We start from the raw sequence: 21,487 nt of genomic DNA, 5'->3' as shown, positions 1-21,487 counted from the left end.
TTTCTGGCTTGGTTAAGTGCTCCACTATGTATGGCCTGGAAAAAAAATCAATGTATCCCTACTTTCTTCATTTTGTTGGTTTCGTCGTCATGGACGGGTCAGAAAAGAATGACTTATTTCCAAAATAAAGTATGTACAAGTCCCAGCCCGACTTCCAGTCGGGACAACTCTGCAGCTCGGCTCCAACTTGGACCGTCGTTTTTGGTGCTGAGTAAACTAGCCCACCAATGGACCAGGCCTCCCGCCCCAGCGGGCGTACTACCTTTCTACAGGGATCACTGGGAGGTAACCCGGGTCGGACCCATCGGATACGTGGGTGTTAAAGCACAGAGATGAACGGAACATATTATTCGAATGGACAAAGGTTGCAGTACAAAGAGCGGATTCCTGGTGCATATATCAAATAGATTTAGTGTGCGGGTAAAACAAGTAATTGGCGAGACGAACTGGCTGGTTGCGTTAACTTCAAGAGAAATGGAATATAAAATTAAATAAATTGCACAGCAATTGTACAAACCTTTGGTGAGAGATGCTCTGTATTTTTAGCAGCTAGGTTCTCCCTATTTAAAACCAATTAAATAATTGCCATTGAGCATTTCAGAGCATTCGCCGGATTTACTCTTGGAATTAATATGCCGTCTAAGGATGGAAATGTTCAACAGGCTGGAATTTCACTCATTAGAATTCAGAAGAATGAGAGGTGATTTCTTGAAATATTGAATGTGATGATCATAATGAAATGATGAGTAAAAATGTGAAGGACTGTCAATGTTTCAGAGGTAAAGTCTGAAAGTCAGAGTCTGTGAATGAGAGGGTGACAGTGTGAGAGTCAGACTGTGAGAGTGAATGTGTAGGAGTGAAAGTGAGAGTGTGAGAGAGTGTGTGTGTGTGGGAATATAAGATTGTGAAAGCGAGAGATGAGACTGTGATTGTGAGAGTCAGACTGTGATAGTGAGTTTGTGAGGATGAGAGTGTCAGGGTAAGAGTGTGAGAGTGAACGAGGGAAAGTGAATGAGTGACAGTGAATGAGTGAAAATGTAGGAGTCAGACTGTGAGATTTTGAGAGTCAGACTGAGAATTATATTGTGAGTGTGTGAACGTGAGAACGTTCGAGTGTGAGAGTGAGAGTGTGAGAGCGAGAGTGCGAGCATGCAAATGTGAGACTTTGTGAGTGAGTGTGGGAGTGAAAGTTTGAGGTTGTGTGAGCCAAACTGTGAAAGTGAGATTGCGAGAGTCATATTGATGTCATGCTGTGAAAATATGTGATTGAGCGTGTGAGAGTGTGCGTTAAAGAGTGAGACTGTGAAAGTAATACTGTGAGAGTGCGTGTGAAAGTGTGAGAGTGATACTGTGAGAGTAATCGTGTAACAGTGAGAGCGAGCACGCGAGAGGGAGATGTGAGAGTGAGTATGTAAGAGTGAGAGTGTAATAGAGAGTCTGAGAGTCAACCTGTCAGGGTGAGCACCGTAAGAAGTCTTTCAACACCAGGTTAAAGTCCAACAGGTTTGTTTCGATGTCACTAGCTTTCGGAGCGCTGCTCCTTCCTCAGGTGCAGCGCTCCGAAAGCTAGCGACATCGAAACAAACCTGTTGGACTTTAACCTGGTGTTGTAAGACTTTTTACTGTCTTCACCCCAGTGCAACGCCGGCATCGCCACATCATGTCAGGGTGAGAGAGCGAGAGACTGAAAATGTGACAGTGAGCATGTGAGTGTTAGAGCAATAGAGTGTGACAGTTTGTGAGAGTGGGCGTGTTGGGATGAACATTTGAGAAAATGGGTGTCCAGTATGTGTAAGGGTTTGAGAGTTAGATTGTGAGAAATAGTGTGAATGTGAGAGAGACAGATAGTGTGGGAGTGGGACTTTGGGAAAGAGTGTGTGAAAGTATGAGAGTGTGAATGTGAGAGTGAGAGACTCTGTGGGAGTGAGAGTTTGTGAATGAGTGTGTAAGAGTGAGTGAAATGTGAGAGTGTGAAAGTGAGAATGGGAGAATGAGAGGCAGAGTGGAAGTCAGACTGTGAGTGAATTTGCGACAGTGAAAGTTTGACAGTGTGAGTGTGAGAAAGTGAAAGTGTGGATTAGCGTGTGAGTTAAAGTGTGAAATGTAAGTCATACAGTGAGAGTGCAAGTGTGTATGTGAGAGTGATAGTTTGTGAGAGTAACACTCAGAGTCAGACTGTGAAAGTGTGAGACACAGAGTGAGAGTGAGAGTTTTAGAGTGAATGTGTCAGAGTGTGACAGGGAACGTGTGAGTTTATGAGAATGTGTGAGAGTTCGAGGGATTGAGTGTCAGAGTGGGAGTTTGAAAATTAGAGTCTGAGAGTGAGAGCGTGAAAATGATTGTGAGAGTAGGAGAGAGTACGAGTGTGAAAGTGAGAGTGAGTGTCAGAGTAAGAGTGTGGGACTGAGAGCGCGAGAGTGTCATAATCGGACTGTGAAATTGTGAGAGTGAGTGTGACCGTTTGAGTTTGACATGTGTGACTTTGAAAGTGAATGCGTGAAAGCGTGAGAGAACATATGAGTGTGAGAGAGTGCATGAGATTGAGAATATGAGAATGTGTATGAGAGTGTGAGAGTGAGTGTGAGATTGAGAGAGTGAGAGTGTGAGAGTATACATTACGACCGTGAGTGTTTGATAATCAGCCTTTGCGAATGTGAGAGTGAGAATGTAACCATATGAGTGTGAGGGAGACTTTAAGAGTAAATGTGCGAGAGTGTGAGAGTGGTGAGAGTGGAATTGTAGATCTGTGAGATCGCACAGTAATAGTGCAAGTGTGAGAGTGTTATGGTTTGTGACAGTCTCGGGGTGAGGCGGCGAGTCAGACTGTGACAGGGTGAGAGTGAAAGCGTGAGAGATAGAGTGTGAGAGTGAGAATTTGAGAAAGAAAGCCTCCGCCTGGAAGAATCACAGTGATAGAGGGACGGTTAGAGTGAGAATGTGATAGTTTGTGAAAGTGTGAGAGTGAGACTGAGAGTCAGCCTGAAATTGTGAGAGTGAGACTGTGAGAGTTTGAGAGTGAATGTGTGAGACGAAGCGTCAGAGTGCGAGTCACACTATAGAGTATGAGTGAATGTGTGATAGGGAGAGTGTGAGTGTGAAACTTTGACAGCGTGCGAGAGTGAGACAGTGAACTGGCGTAAGTGAGAATGAGAGAGTGAATGTGTAATTCTGTGAGAGTCAGAAAGAGGGAGTGCGTTTTGAGCGCGCAAGTGAGATTGTGATAGTTTGTGAGAGTGTGAGAGTCAGACTGTGAGAGAGATTGTGAGAGTTTGAGTGTGAGAGTGAGGTTGTGAGAGCTGGAGTGTGAGAGTAAGAGTTTGAAAGTCAATATGTGAGAGTGAATGTGTGAGAGTGTGTCCGAGTGCCAGCGAGTGTGAGAGTGAGCATGAATGTGATAGTGAGACCGTGAGAGTGAAAGTGAGAGTGTGAGAGTGAATGAGAAAATATGGAAAAGTGCGAGGGAGTCAAGGCGTGAGTGAGTGTGAGAGTGTGAGAGTGAGAGTGTGAGGGTGAGAGTGAGAGTGTGAGAGGGAGGGTGAGATTGTTTTAGTGTGAAAATCAGACTGACAGACAGTCAGACTGTAAGCGTATGAGAGTGAGACTTTGAGTATGAGCGTGAAAGTCTGACCGTTTGTGCGCGTGTGAGAGTGAACGTGTGAGTGTGTGAGAGTGGGAGTGCAAGACTCAGACTGTGAGTCAGACTGTGAGAATATGAGATTCATAGTGTGAGAGTGAGTGAAAGTGTAAGAGTCTGTGCGAATGTGAGAGTGTGAGAGTCAGAATGTAAGGGCAACTACGGGTGTGAGAGTGAGAGTAAGAGCGAGAGTGCGAGAGTGAGTTGTGAGTGCGAGGGTATCCGAGGGAGTATTAAAGTTTGAGAACGTGAGAGTGTGAGAGTCAAATTGTGAGGATGACAGTGTTGGACTGAGAGTGTGATAATCCGGCTTGAGAATGTGAGAGTGAGAGTATAGGAGTAAGAGTGTGAGAAGTTGAGAGTGAATGTGTGAGAGTATGAGATTGAATGGGGCAGAGTGAGAGGGCGAGAGAGTCAGAGTGTGGGAGTGAGTGTGAGAGTGAGCGTAAAATTGTGAGTTCTGAGATTGAAAGTGTGAGAGTCAGACTGCCAGAGCAACTAAGAGTCTGAGAGTATGAGAGTGTCAGAGGGAGTGTGTGAGATTGATAGCGTAAGAGTGAGATTGTGAGAGTGAAACTTTGAGACCGAGAGTGGAAGTGGGAGAGTAATAGAGTGTAACAATTTGTGGGAGCGAGAGTGAGAGTAAACGTGTGAGAGTGAGAATGTGTTACGAGTTTGAGTGTGCAAGTGAGATTGTGGCAATTGTCAGATTGAGACTCAGAATGTGAGAGAGCAATGTTTGCGTGTGAGAGTGAGAGTTGAGGGTAAATGTGTGACAGTGAATGTATGTGTGTGTGTGTGCGAGAGGGTGTGAGTGAGAGAGAGACTGAATGTGATAATGGGAGTGTGAGAATGTCAGAGTGAGAGTGTGGGTGGCAGTGTGTGAGAGTGCCATTGAGTCAGAGTGTGAGAGTGAGTGTGAGAAGGTGTGCATGTGAGAGTATGAGATTGAATGGGTCAGTGTGAGAGGGCGAGAGGTTTTGATTGTGAGCGTGAACGTTTGGGAGTGCGATTGTGAGAGTTTGAGATTCAAACTGTGATTGCGGGAGGGTGACAGTCCGACTGGCAGTCAGACTGGAAGCGTGTGAGAGTGAGAGTATGAAAGTGGGAGTATGAGAGTCAGACTGTGAGAGTGTGAGACTGTGAGAGTGAGAGTGTGAGGGTCAGACAGTGACTGTCGGAGTATGAGAGTCATTATTTGAGTCTGAGTGTGAGAATGGGAGTGTGAGATTTTGTAAGAGTTTGATAGTAAACTAAGAGTCAGATTGTGAGGGGCAGCACGGTGGCCCAGTCGGTTAGCACTGCTGCTTCACGGCGCCGAGGTCCCTGGTTCGATCCCATCTCTGGGTCACTGTCCATGTGGGCTTTGCACATTCTCCCCTCCACAACCCAAAGATGTGCAGCATAGATGGATTAGCCACTCTAAATTACCCCTTAATTGGAAACAAATAACTGGGTACTCTGAATGATGTGTGGGCGGAATCTGATATAAAAATATAAAAGTCTTACAACGCTGGCCAGGGTAGATGCAAGAAGGATGTTCGTGATGGTGGGGGTGCCCAGAAGCAGGGGCTACAGTCTGAGGACACGGAGTGCATCATCCAAGACAAACATGAGGAGACATATCTTCACCCAGAGAGGTGTCGGCCTGTGGAATTCGTTACCACAAGAAGCAGGACCGGCCAAAATATTGTATATTTTGAAGAAGGGGGGGGTCACATATGACACTCTGGGCGACTACTGATTAAGGTAGATAGGAGATTCTGTGGTCGCGAGCGAGACTCCTGGAAGGTATGTTGCCTCCGGGGTGTCTTCAGGATCCTTCAGGGGGAGGGGGAGCAGCCAGAAGTCGTGGTGCACATTGGTACCAACGACATAGGTAGGAAAAGGGGTGTGGAGGTAATAAACACGTTTAGGGAGTTAGGCAGGAAGTTAAAAGCCAGGACAGACAGAGTTGCCATCTCTGGTTTGTTGCCGGTGCCGCGTGATACCGAGGCTAGGAATAGGGAGAGAGTGCAGTTGAACACGTGGCTGCAGGAATGGTGTAGGAGGGAGGGCTTCAGGTATTTGGATAATTAGAGCGCATTCTGGGGAAGGTGGGACCTGTCCAAGCAGGACGGGTTGCATCTGAACCACAGGGGCACCAATATCCTGGGAGGGAGGCTTTCTAGTACTCTTCGGGAGGGTTTAAACTAATTTGGCAGGGGAATGGGAACCGGATTTGTAGTCTAAGGTAGCCGATATTCAGGACGCCAAAGCGTGTAATGAGGCAGTGGGGAAGGGAACACTGACAAAGGAGAGCACTTGCAGGCACGGAGATGGGTTGAAGTGTGTATACTTACTTCAACGCAAGAAGCATCAGGAATAAGGTGGGTGAACTTAAGGCATGGATCGGTACTTGGGACTACGATGTGGTGGCCATCACGGAAACCTGGATAGAAGAGGGGCAGAAATGGTTGTTGGAGGTCCCTGGTTATAGATGTTTCAATTAGATTAGGGAGGGTGGTAAAAGAGGTGGGGTGTGGCATTATTAATTAGAGATAGTATAACAGCTGCAGAAAGGCAGTTCGAGGAATATCGCCCTATTGCGGTAGTATGGGTTGAAGTCAGAAATAGGAAAGGAGCAGTCACCTTGTTAGGAGTTTGCTATAGGCCCCCCAATAGTAGCAGAGATGTGGAGGAACAGATTGGGAAACAGATTTTGGAAAGGTGCAGAAGTCATAGGGTAGTAGTCATGGGCGACTTTAACTTCCCAAATATTGAGTGGAAACTCTTTAGATCAAATAGTTTGGATGGGGTAGTGTTTGTGCAGTGTGTCCAGGAAGCTTTTCTAACACAGTAAGTAGATTGTCCGACCAGAGGAGGGGCAATATTGGATTTAGTACTGGGTAATGAACCAAGGCAAGTGATAGATTTGTTAGTGGGGGAGCAATTTGGAGATAGTGACCACAATTCTGTGATTTTCACTTTAGTAATGGAGAGGGATAGGTACGTGCAACAGGGCAAGGTTTACAATTGGGTGAAGGGTAAATACGGTGTTGTCAGACAAGAATTGAAGTGCATAAGTTGGGAACATAGGCTGGCAGGGAAGGACACAAGTGAAATGTGGAACTTGTTCAAGGAACAGGTGCTACGTGTCCTTGATATGTATGTCCCTGTCGGGCAGGGAAAAGATGGTCGAGTGAGGGAACCATGGTTGACAAGAGAGGTTGAATGTCTTGTTAAGAGGAAAAAGGTGACTTATGTAAGGCTGAGGAAACAAGGTTCAGGCAGGGCATTGGACGGATACAAGATAGCCAGGAGGGAACTGAAGAAAGGAATTAGGAGAGCTAAGAGAGTGCATGAACAATCTTTGGCGGGTAGGATCAAGGAAAGCGCCAAGGCCTTTTACACAGATGTGAGAAATATGAGAATGACTAGAGCGAGGGTAGGTCCGATCAAGGACAGTAGCGGGAGATTGTGTATTGAGTCTGAAGAGATAGGAGAGGTCTTGAACGAGTACTTTTCCTCTGTATATACAAATGAGAGGGGCGATATTGTTGGAGAGGACAGTGTGAAACAGATTGGTAAGGTCGAGGAAATACTTGTTCGGACGGAAGATGTGTTGGGCGTTTTGAAAAACTTGAGGATAGACAAGTCCCCGGGCCTGACGGGATATATCCAAGGATTCTTGGGAAGCAAGAGATGAAATTGCAGAGCCGTTGGCAATGATCTTTTCGTCCTCACTGTCAACAGGGGTGGTACCAGGGATTGGAGAGTGGCGAATGTCGTGCCCCTGTTCCAAAAAGGAACTAGGGATAACCCTGGGAATTATAGGCCAGTTAGCCTTACTTCGGTGGTAGGCAAAGTAATGGAAAGGGTACTGAAGGATAGGATTTCTGAGCATCTAGAAAGACACTGCTTGATTAGGGATAGTCAGCACGGATTTGTGAGGGGTAGGTCTTGCCTTACAAGTCTTATTGAGTTCTTTGAGGAGGTGACCAAGCATGTGGATGAAGGTAAAGCAGTGGATGTAGTGTACATGGATTTTAGTAAGGCATTTGATTAAGTTCCCCATCGTAGGCTTATGCAGAAAGGAAGGAGGCATGGGATAGTGGGAAATTTGGCCAGTTGGATAACGAACTGGCTAACCGATAGAAGTCAGAGAGTGGTGGTGGATGGCAAATATTCAGCCTGGATCCCAGTTACCAGTGGCGTACCGCAGGGATCAGTTCTGGCTCCTCTGCTGTTTGTGATTTTCATTAATGACTTGGATGAGGGAGTTGAAGTGTGGATCAGTAAATTTGCAGACGATACGAAGATTGGTTGAGTTGTGGATAGTAAGGAGGGCTGTTGTCGGCTGCAAAGAGACATAGATAGGATGCAGAGCTGGGCTGAGAAGTGGCAGATGGAGTTTAACCCTGAAAAGTGTGATGTTGTCCATTTTGGAAGGACAAATATGAATGCGGAATACAGTGTTAACGGTAGAGTTCTTGGCAATGTGGAGGAGCAGAGAGATCTTGGGGTCTATGTTCATACATCTTTGAAAGTTGCCACTCAAGTGGATAGAGTTGTGAAGAAGGCCTATGGTGTGCTCGCGTTCATTAACAGATGGATTGAATTTAAGAGCCGTGAGGTGATGATGCAGCTGTACAAAACTTTGGTAAGGCCACATTTGGAGTACTGTGTACAGTTCCGGTCGCCTCATTTTAGGAAGGATGTGGAAGCTTTGGAAAAGGTGCAAAGAAGTTTTAGCAGGATGTTGCCTGGAATGGAGAGTAGGTCTTACGAGGAAAGGTTGAGGGTGCTACGCCTTTTCTCATTAGAACGGAGAAGGATGAGGGGCGACTTGATAGAGGTTTATAAGATGATCAGGGGAATAGATAGAGTAGACAGTCAGATACTTTTTCCCCGGGTGGAACAAACCATTACAAGGGGACATAAATTTAACGTGAAAGGTGGAAGATATAGGAGGGATATCAGAGGTAGGTTCTTTACCCAGAGTAGTGGGGGCATGGAATGCACTGCCTGTGGAAGTAGTTGAGTCGGAAACATTAGTGACCTTCAAGCAGCTATTGGATAGGTACATGGATTACGGTAAAATGATATAGTGTAGATTTATTTGTTCTTAAGGGCAGCACGGTAGCATTGTGGATAGCACAATTGCTTCCCAGCTCCAGGGTCCCAGGTTCGATTCCGGCTTGGGTCACTGTCTGTGCGGAGTCTGCACATCCTCCCCGTGTCTGCGTGAGTTTCCTCCGGGTGCTCCGGTTTCCTCCCACAGTCCAAAGATGTGCGGGTTAGGTGAATTGCCCAATGATAAATTGCCCTTTAACAATGGGTATCAACAACGGAAGTGGAGGTGCCCGTAATAAATAGTCATGGGGGATCTTTAAGTGGACATAGATTCGTGTTGCTCAGGTAGAGGCCCTTCGGCAAATAGTGTACCTGTGACCGTCTTTAGGCCTTTCAGTCCAATCTACTGCCGTTTTCTAGAACTTGGTCCATAGCCTTGTAAGCTGCCGCATTTCCAGTGCTCACGTAAATGGTTCTTAAATGTTCTTACAGAGAGGTTGTACAAATATTGCAGCAATCGGGCATGCACGACTTCACATAATATATGGAAGCTCGTTCTGTCGTTGAGTGGTTGGAAAATGTCGAAGTACTCGGGCATGGTGCCTCTAGCATGGTAAACTGGGTACGGATTGAGGAGATTAAATGTGCCTCTGGGTATTTGTGATTATGATGTGATGGAGTTGATATCGTGTTTGGAAAAGTTTTAATTAACACCGATTCTGAGGTCTCAAACGAAAGCAATGTTGCACGAGATTATCTGGCCTCTCCGCAGCGTGTTTCTCGACATCGGCACGTGGCACGCCGTTTTGTGTTGACGGCGGGATCGTCGGGTCCCGCCGCTGTCAATGGGACTTCGCCTTGACTTGCGACCACGCCGCTGCGAAACACTCGGATTCTCTGCCGTCGCAGTGACATGCTTCTCGACAGCAGGAGGCAATGCGACGCGCGACGCGGGCACGATTCTCTCTTCCCTGCTCCCGTATTTGTCACTGGGATCTCCCATAGAATACACCCCTATGCCGTCGGGAAACCCGGTAGTGGGCGCCCTGCCACCAAAGGAATCGCAATGGTTAGGGAATTTTGGCCCCTTATTCGAAGTGCCCGTTAACAAACACAAAGGATTTTTAAAAAATGATTGATGGGATGTGCTTCGCTGGATATGCCACAATTTATTGTCCATCCCTGATTATCCTTGAGAAGGTACAGGCTGAGTGCCTCGCTAACGTATGGAAGAGTCAACTACATTGCTGGGAGTGTTGTGCCACATGTAGTCCGAACCAGGTGAGGGCAACAGATTCCCCTTCTAAAGTGGTATTAGTGAACCACTGGATATAAGCAAATTACTGCGGATGCAGGAATCTGAAAGGAAAGAGAAAATGCTGGCAAATCTCAGCAGGTCTGGCAGCATCTGTAGGGAGAGAAAAAAAGCGAACCTTTCGAGTCCGATGACTCATTGTCAAAGCTAACAGACAGAGAAAGTGGGAAATATTTATACTGAGGAGTGAGAATCCTATCTGTTGGGTCTCTGTAACTCTAAAGACATGGGCGGGATTCTCCGCCCCGCCACGCCACATTTCTGCCCCGACCGGCCGGCGGGATTCTCTGTTACGCCAGCCGGTCAATGGGGTTTCCCATTGTGAGGCAGCCCCACGCCGTCAGGAAAGCCCTGGGCGCCGGCATAATGGAGAATTTGATGTGGGGATCAGGTTCTAATCCCAATGTACTAGTTTGTAGAAATTGTCCCAACTCCCTATAATAGAGGGCTCCTGTTGGCTTACTTTCAGACTTTGGGAGTTGCTGTCCGAATCAGTTGATTTTTGAATTATCAACAAGAATGCATTCACTATCTCTTTCAAATTCCAGAGTGCCACATTACTCAGCCAAGGGTAATTGTCAGTCAATTTGGTTTCTTAGCATTAATGTACTTCGTGGGTTTCCTCATTCATGATGGATTCCTCATTCCCCTCACTTTTCTTAGCGTTTTTTTTTCTCTTTGTTGCGACTTGAAAGTATCTTTTAATTTCCTCATATTCTGGATTATCATTTATTGTTACTTGTGAACGTTATAGAACATAGAACATAGAACATAGAACAATACAGCGCAGTACAGGCCCTTCGGCCCACGATGTTGCACCGAAACAAAAGCCATCCATCCTACACTATGCCATTATCATCCATATGTTTATCCAATAAACTTTTAAATGCCCTCAATGTTGGCGAGTTCACTACTGTAGCAGGTAGGGCATTCCACGGCCTCACTACTCTTTGCGTAAAGAACCTACCTCTGACCTCTGTCCTATATCTATTACCCCTCAGTTTAAAGTTATGTCCCCTCGTGCCAGCCATTTCCATCCGCGGGAGAAGGCTCTCACTGTCCACCCTATCCAACCCCCTGATCATTTTGTATGCCTCTATTAAGTCTCCTCTTAACCTTCTTCTCTCCAACGAAAACAACCTCAAGTCCATCAGCCTTTCCTCGTAAGATTTTCCCTCCATACCAGGCAACATCCTGGTAAATCTCCTCTGCACCCGCTCCAAAGCCTCCACGTCCTTCCTATAATGCGGTGACCAGAACTGTACGCAATACTCCAAATACGGCCGTACCAGAGTTCTGTACAGCTGCAACATGACCTCCCGACTCCGGAACTCAATCCCTCTACCAATAAAGGCCAACACTCCATAGGCCTTCTTCACAACCCTATCAACCTGGGTGGCAACTTTCAGGGATCTATGTACATGGACACCTAGATCCCTCTGCTCATCCACACTTTCAAGAACTTTACCATCAGCCAAATATTCCGCATTCCTGTTATTCCTTCCAAAGTGAATCACCTCACACTTCTCTACATTAAACTCCATTTGCCACCTCTCGGCCCAGCTCTGCAGCTTATCTATATCCCTCTGTAATCTGCTACATCCTTCCACACTATCGACAACACCACCGACTTTAGTATCGTCTGCAAATTTACTCACCCACCCTTCTGCGCCTTCCTCTAGGTCATTGATAAAAATGACAAACAGCAACGGCCCCAGAACAGATCCTTGTGGTACTCCACTTGTGACTGTACTCCATTCTGAACATTTCCCATCAACCACCACCCTCTGTCTTCTTTCAGCTAGCCAATTTCTGATCCACATCTCTAAATCACCCTCAATCCCCAGCCTCCGTATTTTTTGCAATAGCCTACCGTGGGGAACCTTATCAAACGCTTTGCTGAAATCCATATACACCACATCAACTGCTCTACCCTCGTCTACCTGTTCAGTCACCTTCTCAAAGAACTCAATAAGGTTTGTGAGGCATGACCTACCCTTCACAAAGCCATGCTGACTATCCCTGATCATATTATTCCTATCTAGATGATTATAAATCTTGTCTCTTATAATCCCCTCCAATACTTTACCCACTACAGACGTGAGGCTCACCGGCCTATAGTTGCCGGGGTTGTCTCTGCTCCCCTTTTTGAACAAAGGGACCACATTTGCTGTCCTCCAGTCCTCTGGCACTATTCCTGTAGCCAATGATGACATAAAAATCAAAGCCAAAGGTCCAGCAATCTCTTCCCTGGCCTCCCATAGAATCCTAGGATAAATCCCATCAGGTCCCGGGGACTTATCTATTTTCAGCCTGTCCAGAATTGCCAACACCTCTTCCCTACGTACCTCAATGCCATCTATTCTATTAGCCTGGGGCTCAGCATTCTCCTCCACAACATTATCTTTTTCCTGAGTGAATACTGACGAAAAATATTCATTTAGTGTCTCGCCTATCTCTTCAGACTCCACACACAATTTCCCATCCCTGTCCTTGACTGGTCCTACTCTTTCCCTAGTCATTCGCTTATTCCTGACATACCTATAGAAAGCTTTTGGGTTTTCCTTGATCCTTCCTGCCAAATACTTCTCATGTCCCCTCCTTGCTCGTCTTAGCTCTCTCTTTAGATCCTTCCTCGCTACCTTGTAACTATCCATCGTTATGGTCCTCGTTTGTTGCATCATGAAATCCTCCAAGACGCCAGTGTTAATACAATCTTTTTCACGTTTCGGCAAACGATAATGCTCTGCGTTCGATATTAAAAAATAAGGGGGTCACTCATTGAAGACTGGGTAGAGGAGAATTAAATTATCTCAGAGAATCGGCAGTCTCTGGAACTCTCTTCCTGGAAAGGGAGCTGTGACAGAGTTTTTAATTTTTTTATTAAAGCGGAGCTGGAAAGTTTTAGCATTGATAGGCGCGGGTGGGGTGGAGGGGGTTGCGGTGGGGGGAGATTATCGGTTGGCAGGAACATGGGGTCGAGGTGACAATCAGGTAAAGCATATTCTTATCGAATGGGGAGCAAGCTAGAGGGTCCGGTTATCTCTCCTGCTCCTAATGCGCATGTTCGTGAATATGTCTGTGTTTGAAACTATCTTAAACTCCACTTGCAAGCTGCGGTTGGCCATTTTTTTTTTGGGGGGGGGGGGAGAGGAGGGTGGCGTGAGTACGAACAAAATGTACATTTGTTTCGAATTATGACTTTAGTCTTCTAATTGCTGCGGACCCCGTTGATGTTCAATGCAAGGGTATCCCAATACCCAGGAATGTAACGTGGTTCGGAGTGATGTATAGATTTAATTTCGCATTTGTGAGTAACAATATGCAAACGTCTGTGCAACAGCCCACTGCTCATGTGTTAAATTAAGAAAGATGTTCATTAACGTAGAAGAAACATATAAGAAGTGTTCCGACAAATAACATAAATAATTTGAAAAAACGGGAAACTGATGAGTGCAGATTTCGTAACCTGTTTCAAAAAGCTCCGCTCATCAGCTCCCGTTTATACAATTATTTATTTTGTATCATACCAATTTTACTTTTCATCTTGATTTTACTCAGTTGGTGAATCTCCCTTCTGCCCCGGTATGTTGGCACAATGCTTGCCGAGTTATGCTGTAGCTCCTGGAATCTACAATAGCTCTCAAGCAGCATTTACCGTGACAGGAAACGACTGAGAATCTCCCGTCGTTCTCGCCAGCGCGTTCATTAAGTCCCGCTGATGGCGAATTCGTTTTTCTGGCAGCGCACTGGTGTCTGCAGATTTCCCGACGGCGGGGACGCGCCACACCAGAAACCAGGTGCGGCGGGCCAGAGAATCCCGCCTCATATATCTCAGATTTAAAACTAATAGCTGTTTAGCGTCAGTTTCTGATTGTGAGAGAGAGTTCCAAACATCTAGCACACTTTGCGTGAAGAAATTCTTCCTAACATTGGGAATAATAATAACGATATTTATTTCCACAAGTAGGCTTACAGTAACACTGCAATCAAGTTGCTGTGAAAAGCCCCAATCGTCACATTACGGCGCCTGTTCGGTTACACAGAGGGAGAATTCAGGATGTCCAATTAAACTAACAGCACGTATTTCGGGACATGTGGGAGGAAACCGGAGGACCCGGAGGATATTCACGCAGACACGGGGAGAAGGTGCAGTCTCCACACAGATAGTGACCCAAAAGGGAATCGAACCTGGGACCCTGACGCTGTGAAGCAACAATGCGAACCACTGAGCAACCATGCACACTAAAAGGCAGCCAAAAAGGATAATGGTGAGTTCCTGCAGCGCTTCTTGTAGACGGTGCAGAAGGCTGCTGCTGTGGGTCTGTGGTGGAGGGAGTGAATGTTTGTGGAAAGGAAAGAAATCAAGCGATGTTGCTTTGCCCTGGGTGGTGACAAGCTTCTTGTGAGTTGTTGGATCTGCACTCACCCATGAAATTGGAAGGAATTCTTGACCTTTGCCTTATGAGTGGTAGACAGACTTTGGGGATGTCAGGAGGTGAGTTACCCTGTTCAGGATGGCTAGCCTCTGACTTGCTCTTGTCGACACTGCGTTCATTCGGCTGGGTCCAGTTCAGTTTCTGGCCAATGGTAACCCCCAGGATGTTGATAGTGGGGAACTCACCGAGTGTTACTGCCACTCAATGTAAAGTGGTAGGTTGTAAAAACACAATGATTTAGTAAGAGAGGAAAACTGAAGTTTACTAGAAGGTTATTTTAGTTTTCCCTTTTCTGGGATGCGACTTTCGCAGGCTGCACCAGCATTTATGGTCCAGCACTGATTGCGCTTGAATGCAATGACTTTCATGGCCGTTTCACAGCTTGTTTATAACATAAGAACTAGAAGCATGTGTAGGCCACCTGGCCCCTCGAGCCTGCTCCACCATTCAATGAGATAATGGCTGATCTTTTGTGGACTCAGCTCCACTTTCCGGCCCGAACACCATAACCCTTAATCCCTTTATTCTTCAAAAAACTATCTATCTTTATCTGAAAAAAAATTAATGCAGGAGCCTCAACTGCTTCACTGGGCAAGGAATTCCATAGATTCACAACCCTTTGGGTGCAGAAGGTCCTCCTAAACCCAGTCCTAAATCTACTTCCCCTTATTTTAAGGCTATGCCCCCTAGTTCTGCTTTCACCCACCAGTGCAAACAACCTGCCCCCATCTATCCTATCTATTCCCTTCATAATCTTATATGTTTCTATAAGATCCCCCCTCATCCTTCTAAATTCCAACGAGTACAGACCCAGTCTACTCAACCTCTCCTCGTAATCCAACCCCTTCAGATCTGGGATTAACCTAGTGAATCTCCTCTGCACACCCTGCAGTGCCAGTACGTCCTTTCTCAAGTAAGGAGACCAAAACTGAACTCAATACTCCAGGTGTGGCCTGACTAACACCTTATACAATTGCAGCAGAACCTCCCTAGTCTTAAACTCCATCCCTCTAGCAATGAAGGACAAAATTCCATTTGCCTTCTTAATCACCTATTGCACCTGAAAACCAACATTTTGCGACTCATGCACTAGCACACCCAGGTCTCTCTGCACAGCAGCATGTTTTAATATGATTTAATAATAATCCCTTTTGCTGTTATTCCTACCAAAATGGATAACATTGTATTCCATCTGCCAGGCCCTAGCCCATTCACTTAGCGTATCCAAATCCATCTGCAGACTTCCAGTATCCTCTGCACGTTTTGCTTTACCACTTATCTTAGTGTCAAAAAGAACAAAGAACAAAAAAAAGTACAGCACAGGAACAGGCCCTTCGGCCATCCACGCCTGTGCCGACCATACCGCCCGTCTAAACTAAGACCTTCCACACTTCCTGGGTCCGTATCCCTCTATTCCCATTCTATTATTGTATTTGTCAAGATGCCCCTCAAATGTCACTACCGTCCTCCGCCGGCAGCGAGTTCCAGGCACCCACTACCCTCTGTGCAAAAAGACGTGCCTCGAACATCTCCTCTAAACCTTGCCCCTCGCCCCTTAAACCTATGCCCCCTAGTAATTGACCCCTCTACCCTGGGTAAAATCCTCTGACTATCCACTCTGTCTATGCCCCTCATAATTTTGTAGACCTCTATCAGGTCTCCCCTCAACCTCCTTCGTTCCAGTGAGAAGAAACCGTGTTTATTCAACCGCTCCTCATAGCTAATGCCCTCCATACCAGGCAAAATTCTGGTAAATCTCTTCTGCACCCTGGCTAAAGCCTCCACATCCTTCTGGTAGTGTGGTGACCAGAATTGAACACTATACTCCAAGTGTGGCCGAACTAAGGTTCTATACAGCTGCAACATGACTTGCCACTTCTTATACTCAATGCCTCGGCCAATGAAGGCAAGCATGCCGTATGCCTTCTTGACTACCTTCTCCACCTGTGTTGCCCCTTTCAATGACCTGTGGACCTGTACTCCTAGATCTCTTTGACTTTCAATACTCTTGAGGGTTCTACCATTCACTGTATATTGCCTACCTGCATTAGAGCTTCCAAAATGCATTACCTCACATTTGTCCGGATTAAACTCCATCTGCCATCTCTCTGCCCAAGTCTCCAAACAATGTAAATCCTGCTGTATCCTCTGACAGTCCTCATCGCTATCCGCAATTCCACCAACCGTTGTGTCGTCTGCAAACTTACTAATCAGACCAGTTACATTTTCCTCCAAATCATTTTGCAACAAAGAGCAAATGTCCCAGCACTGATCCCTGTGGAACACCACTGGTCACAGCCCTCCAATTAGAAAAGCATCCTTCCATTGCTACTCTCTGCCTTCTGTGACCTAGCCAGTTCTGTATCCACCTTGCCAGCTCCCCCCTGATCCCGTGTGACTTCACCTTTTGTACTAGTCTACCATGAGGGACCTTGTCAAAGGCCTTACTGAAGTCCATATAGACAAAATCCTCTGCCCTACCTGCATCCATCAGCTTAGTGACCTCCTCGAAAAACTATATCAAGTTAGTGGGACACGACCTCCCCTTCACAAAACCATGTTGCCTATCACTAATACGTCCATTTGCTTCCAAATGGGAGTAGATCCTGTCTCGAAGAATTCTCTCCAGTAATTTCCCTACCACTGAAGTAAGGCTCACCGGCCTGTAGTTCCCTGGATTATCCTTGTTACCCTTCTTAAACAGAGGAACAACATTGGCTAATCTCCAGTCCTCCGGGACATCCCCTGAAGACAGTGAGGATCCAAAGATTTCTGTGAAACTTGGACACATTGCCCTTGGTCCCATCCTAGAGTCTCGTTTGCGTCCACAGAAACGCCTGTCTATTTGCCTTGCAATTGAATCCCCTATAACTATAGCTCTGTCACACTTATCACCCCTCCCCTCTGCAGCAGAACCAACCGTGGTGCCGCACGTTTGGCTGTTGCTGTTTTCCCTTGAGAGGCCGTTCCCCTCAACAGTATCCAAAGCGGTATATCTGTTCTGCAGAGGAATGGCCGCAGAAGGTTCCTCCACTACCTGCCTCGCTCTGTTGCTCTGTCTGGTGGTCACCCATTCCCTTCCTGCCTGCGGCGCCTGAGCCTGCGCTGTGACCACCTCCCTATACGTACTATGCACGATGCTCCTCGCGGATGCTCCACAGTGTCTCCAGCTGCCGCTCTAGCTCTGAAATTGGAGCTTCCAGGGCCTGTAACTGGAGACACTTAGTCATAGAATTTACAGTGCAGAAGGAGGCCATTCGGCCCATCGAGTCTGCACCGGCTCTTGGAAAGAGCAGCTCGCCCAAGGTCAACACCTCCACCCTATCCCAATAAACCAGCAACCCCGCCCACCACTAAAGGCTTTTTTGGACACTAAGTGCAATTTATCATGGCCAATCCACCTAACCTGCACATCTTTGGACTGTGGGAGGACACCGGATCACCCGGGAGAAGACCACGCACGCACGGGGAGGATGTGCAGACTCGGCACAGACAGGGACCCAAGCCGGACTCGATCCTGGGACTCTGGAGCTTTGAAGCAATTGTGCTATCCACAGTGCTACCGTGCTGCCCTGCTTCCTGCACACTTGCTGGCCCTGGGGACTGGGACTGTCCCAAGTCTGCCACAAGGAGCAAGAGGAGCAGACCACGCCTTGGAGCTGTCCTGCCATGAATTTTCCTTTAAATTAAACCTTTAAAATTAAATTTAAGATGTTTTTCTGTCAGATTAAATCCAATCCCCGTGTACTATTTAATTAGCTTTATCCTGAGTATTTATCTTGCTTGATCTTACAACAAATTAAATAGTTATTTAATTGTATTGAACAAGTTATTTAAATCAATTCAAAAATAGTAATTGAAATCAACCCAAAATAGTTATTTAAGTGAGATATAAAATTTACGAAATAGTAATTCAAATCACTTTAAAAATAGTAATCTAAGTCAAATTTAAAAATATAGTAATGCAATCCAACTTAAAAGTAGTAATTTGAATCAAATTAAAACTCGTAACTCCACAAATATTCAGATTTAACCCAGTCTGCCTTTCAGCCAATCAGGTCACAGTCTCCCGTGCCGTCACTTTACCGGTTTTTCACCCAATTTTGCAGCTGTCCTACCTGCAGCACGGTATCCCGGGCGGGTCCGCTTCTCTCTGCTCCGGGAAGGTAAGTGAAGGCCTCGAGCCTGGCGCTGCGTTTATCCTCTCCCCTGCAGCAGTGCCCCGCGCAGGTCCGCTCCTCTCTGCTCCCGGAAGGTAAGTGAAGGCCTCGAGTCTGGCGCTGCCTTTATCCCCTCCCCTGTAGCAGTGCCCCGCGCAGGTTCGCTCCTCTCTGCTCCCGGAAGGTCAGTGAAGGCCTCGAGCCTCGCGCTGCCTTTATCCTCTCCCCTGCAATAGTGACCCCCGTAGGCCCCTCCTCTCTGCTCCCGGAAGGTAATATGTCACATCTATCCCTCCAACTGGTTTATGACCATCTCAGTAATGATAACCACAAACCCCAATTTCTAAACCCCAATGGACATTCTTTCTATACGCAAACATCCATAAGCCCTCGAATGGAATCAAATATCCATGGTGGGAATGAATGATGCCCTAAAACCTCGGACATCTCACTTTGTAGCCACAGTGCCTGGATACCGTAACTTAACATCTTCATTAATATTGCTGCAATAGATATAGACATATATATACACACATGTGAAACAACCTGTATGGAACACCCGACGTTGATCACATTATTTACCCAGTGGCAATAGAAGACAAATGATAATTTTTCCCACCTTCATTTGGATAATTGTACCCTTACCATTGGAACAGGTCACGCCGGCATCTTCGCCGTGATTGCAGTTATGAACTCCGAAGCCTCCGAATGAGCAAGAGGAGAGCGAGAGCTCGGTTCCTCTGCACGCTACGTCATCCATCCAAATCGTGCCGATTCCTGCTCCAAACTTAGTCGAGGGGTGGACAACCGTTGCATTCCCACAGCGCAGCTGCCGGCAAACAACTTCGGCATCGGCCATATCCCAATCATCATCGCAAACCGTTCCCCATTGCCTGTTGTGATAAATCTCCAGCCTCCCCGAGCAGCGATTCGGCCCATTCACCAGTCTCACACTCGTTGTTGCAATGACACCAAATTCACGTTACCAACAACCCTTCACAATGCTATTGTATTGAGAAAATGAGACCGATTCGATTCATCCGTTCCTACTCCTAATGATAGAGAACTGACGAACGTGGGCGAGATATAGCTGCATGGGGGTGTGGTTGTCCAGGAGTTATATTCCGCTATATCATTGATGTTACGGTTGAAGAGGAGCAGTTTCAGTTGGCAACGCAGGCAATCTATGTTTTCATTAGACCATAAGAAATAGGAACAGGTGTCAGCAGTTCTCTCTCTCGATCCTACTCCGCCATTCAATTGGATAATGGCTGATCACATATTCCACAGGTCAACCTTTCTGCCCTTTCCGTGCAACACTTTATTTATTTACTGATTAATGGTCTATCTATCTCTCTCTCTATCTATCCATCTATCTATCCATCTATCTAAATATCTATCTATCTATCAACTATCTATCCATCAGTCTATCATCTATCTATCTAGTTACCTGTCTATCTACATATCTATCTATCTATTCGTCGACCCATTTATCCATCTATCTCCTATCTCAGCCTTAACTGTACACAAGGAGTCTGCTCCTACAGCTCGCTGGGAAAAGAATATCCACGACTCGCTACCCTCTGAGAGAAGACATTCCACCTCATCTCAATCTTGCATTGGAACGCCTTTACTCTGAGATTATGCCCTCTGGCCCGATCCTCTCCCACGAGGTGAATCATATTCTCAGAATTTACCCTGTCAATCCCTGAAGAATTTCATATGTTTAAATGATGTCACCTCTCATTCTTCAATATTCCAAAGAGTAGAGTCCCAAACTGGAGAAATGCTGCTCATTAGACAACCCCTTGAAACCGGGATCATCCGAGTAATCTTTTCTGAACCCCCTCCAATGACATACTATCTTTACTCAAACAATGGGATCAAACGCTCTCACTTTACTCCAGATTTGGTCTCAATAGTACACTGTACAGTCGCAGCAAAATTTTCCGACCAATCTGCTTCAAATACGCTTGGGAACGCTGGCAATATTCCATTAGCCTTCTTTGTTCCTTGCTACGCCTCGGTGCTAGCTTTCGGTGTTTTGTGCTGAAGCACCACCAAGTCACTTTGCGTTGGAGCTTTCTGAATATTTCTCTATTTAAATAATACCTTGTTCGTTTGATCTGGCTTCCACAATGAAAACATTCACGTTGCCAACCGCATACCGAAGTCCCGATTTGCTGGTGTGGCCTGTTAAGTGTATTTTACATCGACAGTCATCCAAAGAGACAACACTATCCATTCCTGGAATGTATTGATGCCTCACCTGCCTCTCTGAGTTGGCGTTTAATGGGACACACGTAGGTAGAGGAGCTGCAATGGGCTGGAAGCTTTTAATGAGTTGCGAAGATGCATTGCTGCCGTTCATGACCCTCAAGCAAATGTTTATGAACATCGTGGACGAGGGAAGTGTATGATCTATGGCCAAGTTGGCGGATGAGTTTATGAGGGATATCGAAAGGTTCGGCGAGTGATTAAAACATCGTAGGCCGCACGGCGGGGCAGTGGTTAGCACTCGATCACTATCTGTGTTGAATTTGCACATTCTCCGCGTGTTTGCGTGGGTTTCGCAGGGTCGGCGGATGGACTACGCTAAATTGCCTCGTAATTGGAAAAAATGAATTGGGTACTCTAAATGAAAAAAGAAAATCTAGGTCCGTTAGATGGCCAAAGGGTGCAGTAATAACGCAGAATAGTGTCACGATATTTGGATTGAATAAATTATTTCTGGCTTAGTTAAGTGCTCCACTATGTATGGCCTGGAAAAAAAATCAATGTATCCCTACTTTCTTCATTTTGTTGGTTTCGTCGTCATGGACGGGTCAGAAAAGAATGATTTATTGCCAAAATAAAGTATGTACAAGTCCCAGCCCGACTTCAA

The 21,487-nt window shown here is 46.2% G+C and overlaps 1 protein-coding gene across 1 annotated transcript in view; it reads right to left on the bottom strand.

Annotated features, from left to right (window-relative positions):
• LOC140404600 (scavenger receptor cysteine-rich domain-containing protein DMBT1-like) overlaps positions 1 to 21,001 on the bottom strand; it is a 243,460-nt gene extending 222,459 nt beyond the window's left edge. The window contains exons 1-2 of the mRNA XM_072493200.1: positions 20,716 to 21,001; positions 19,249 to 19,587 (exon numbers count right to left, since the gene is read on the bottom strand). Coding sequence (XP_072349301.1) covers positions 19,249 to 19,587; positions 20,716 to 21,001 — 625 coding nt within the window. The remainder of the gene's footprint in view (positions 1 to 19,248; positions 19,588 to 20,715) is intronic.
• Positions 21,002 to 21,487: the final 486 nt, after the last annotated feature.

This window comes from Scyliorhinus torazame, chromosome 31 (genome assembly GCF_047496885.1).
Source record: "Scyliorhinus torazame isolate Kashiwa2021f chromosome 31, sScyTor2.1, whole genome shotgun sequence".
In the NCBI taxonomy this organism is placed as follows: Eukaryota; Metazoa; Chordata; class Chondrichthyes; order Carcharhiniformes; family Scyliorhinidae; genus Scyliorhinus; species Scyliorhinus torazame.
This window is presented reverse-complemented; position numbering and strand designations above follow the sequence as displayed.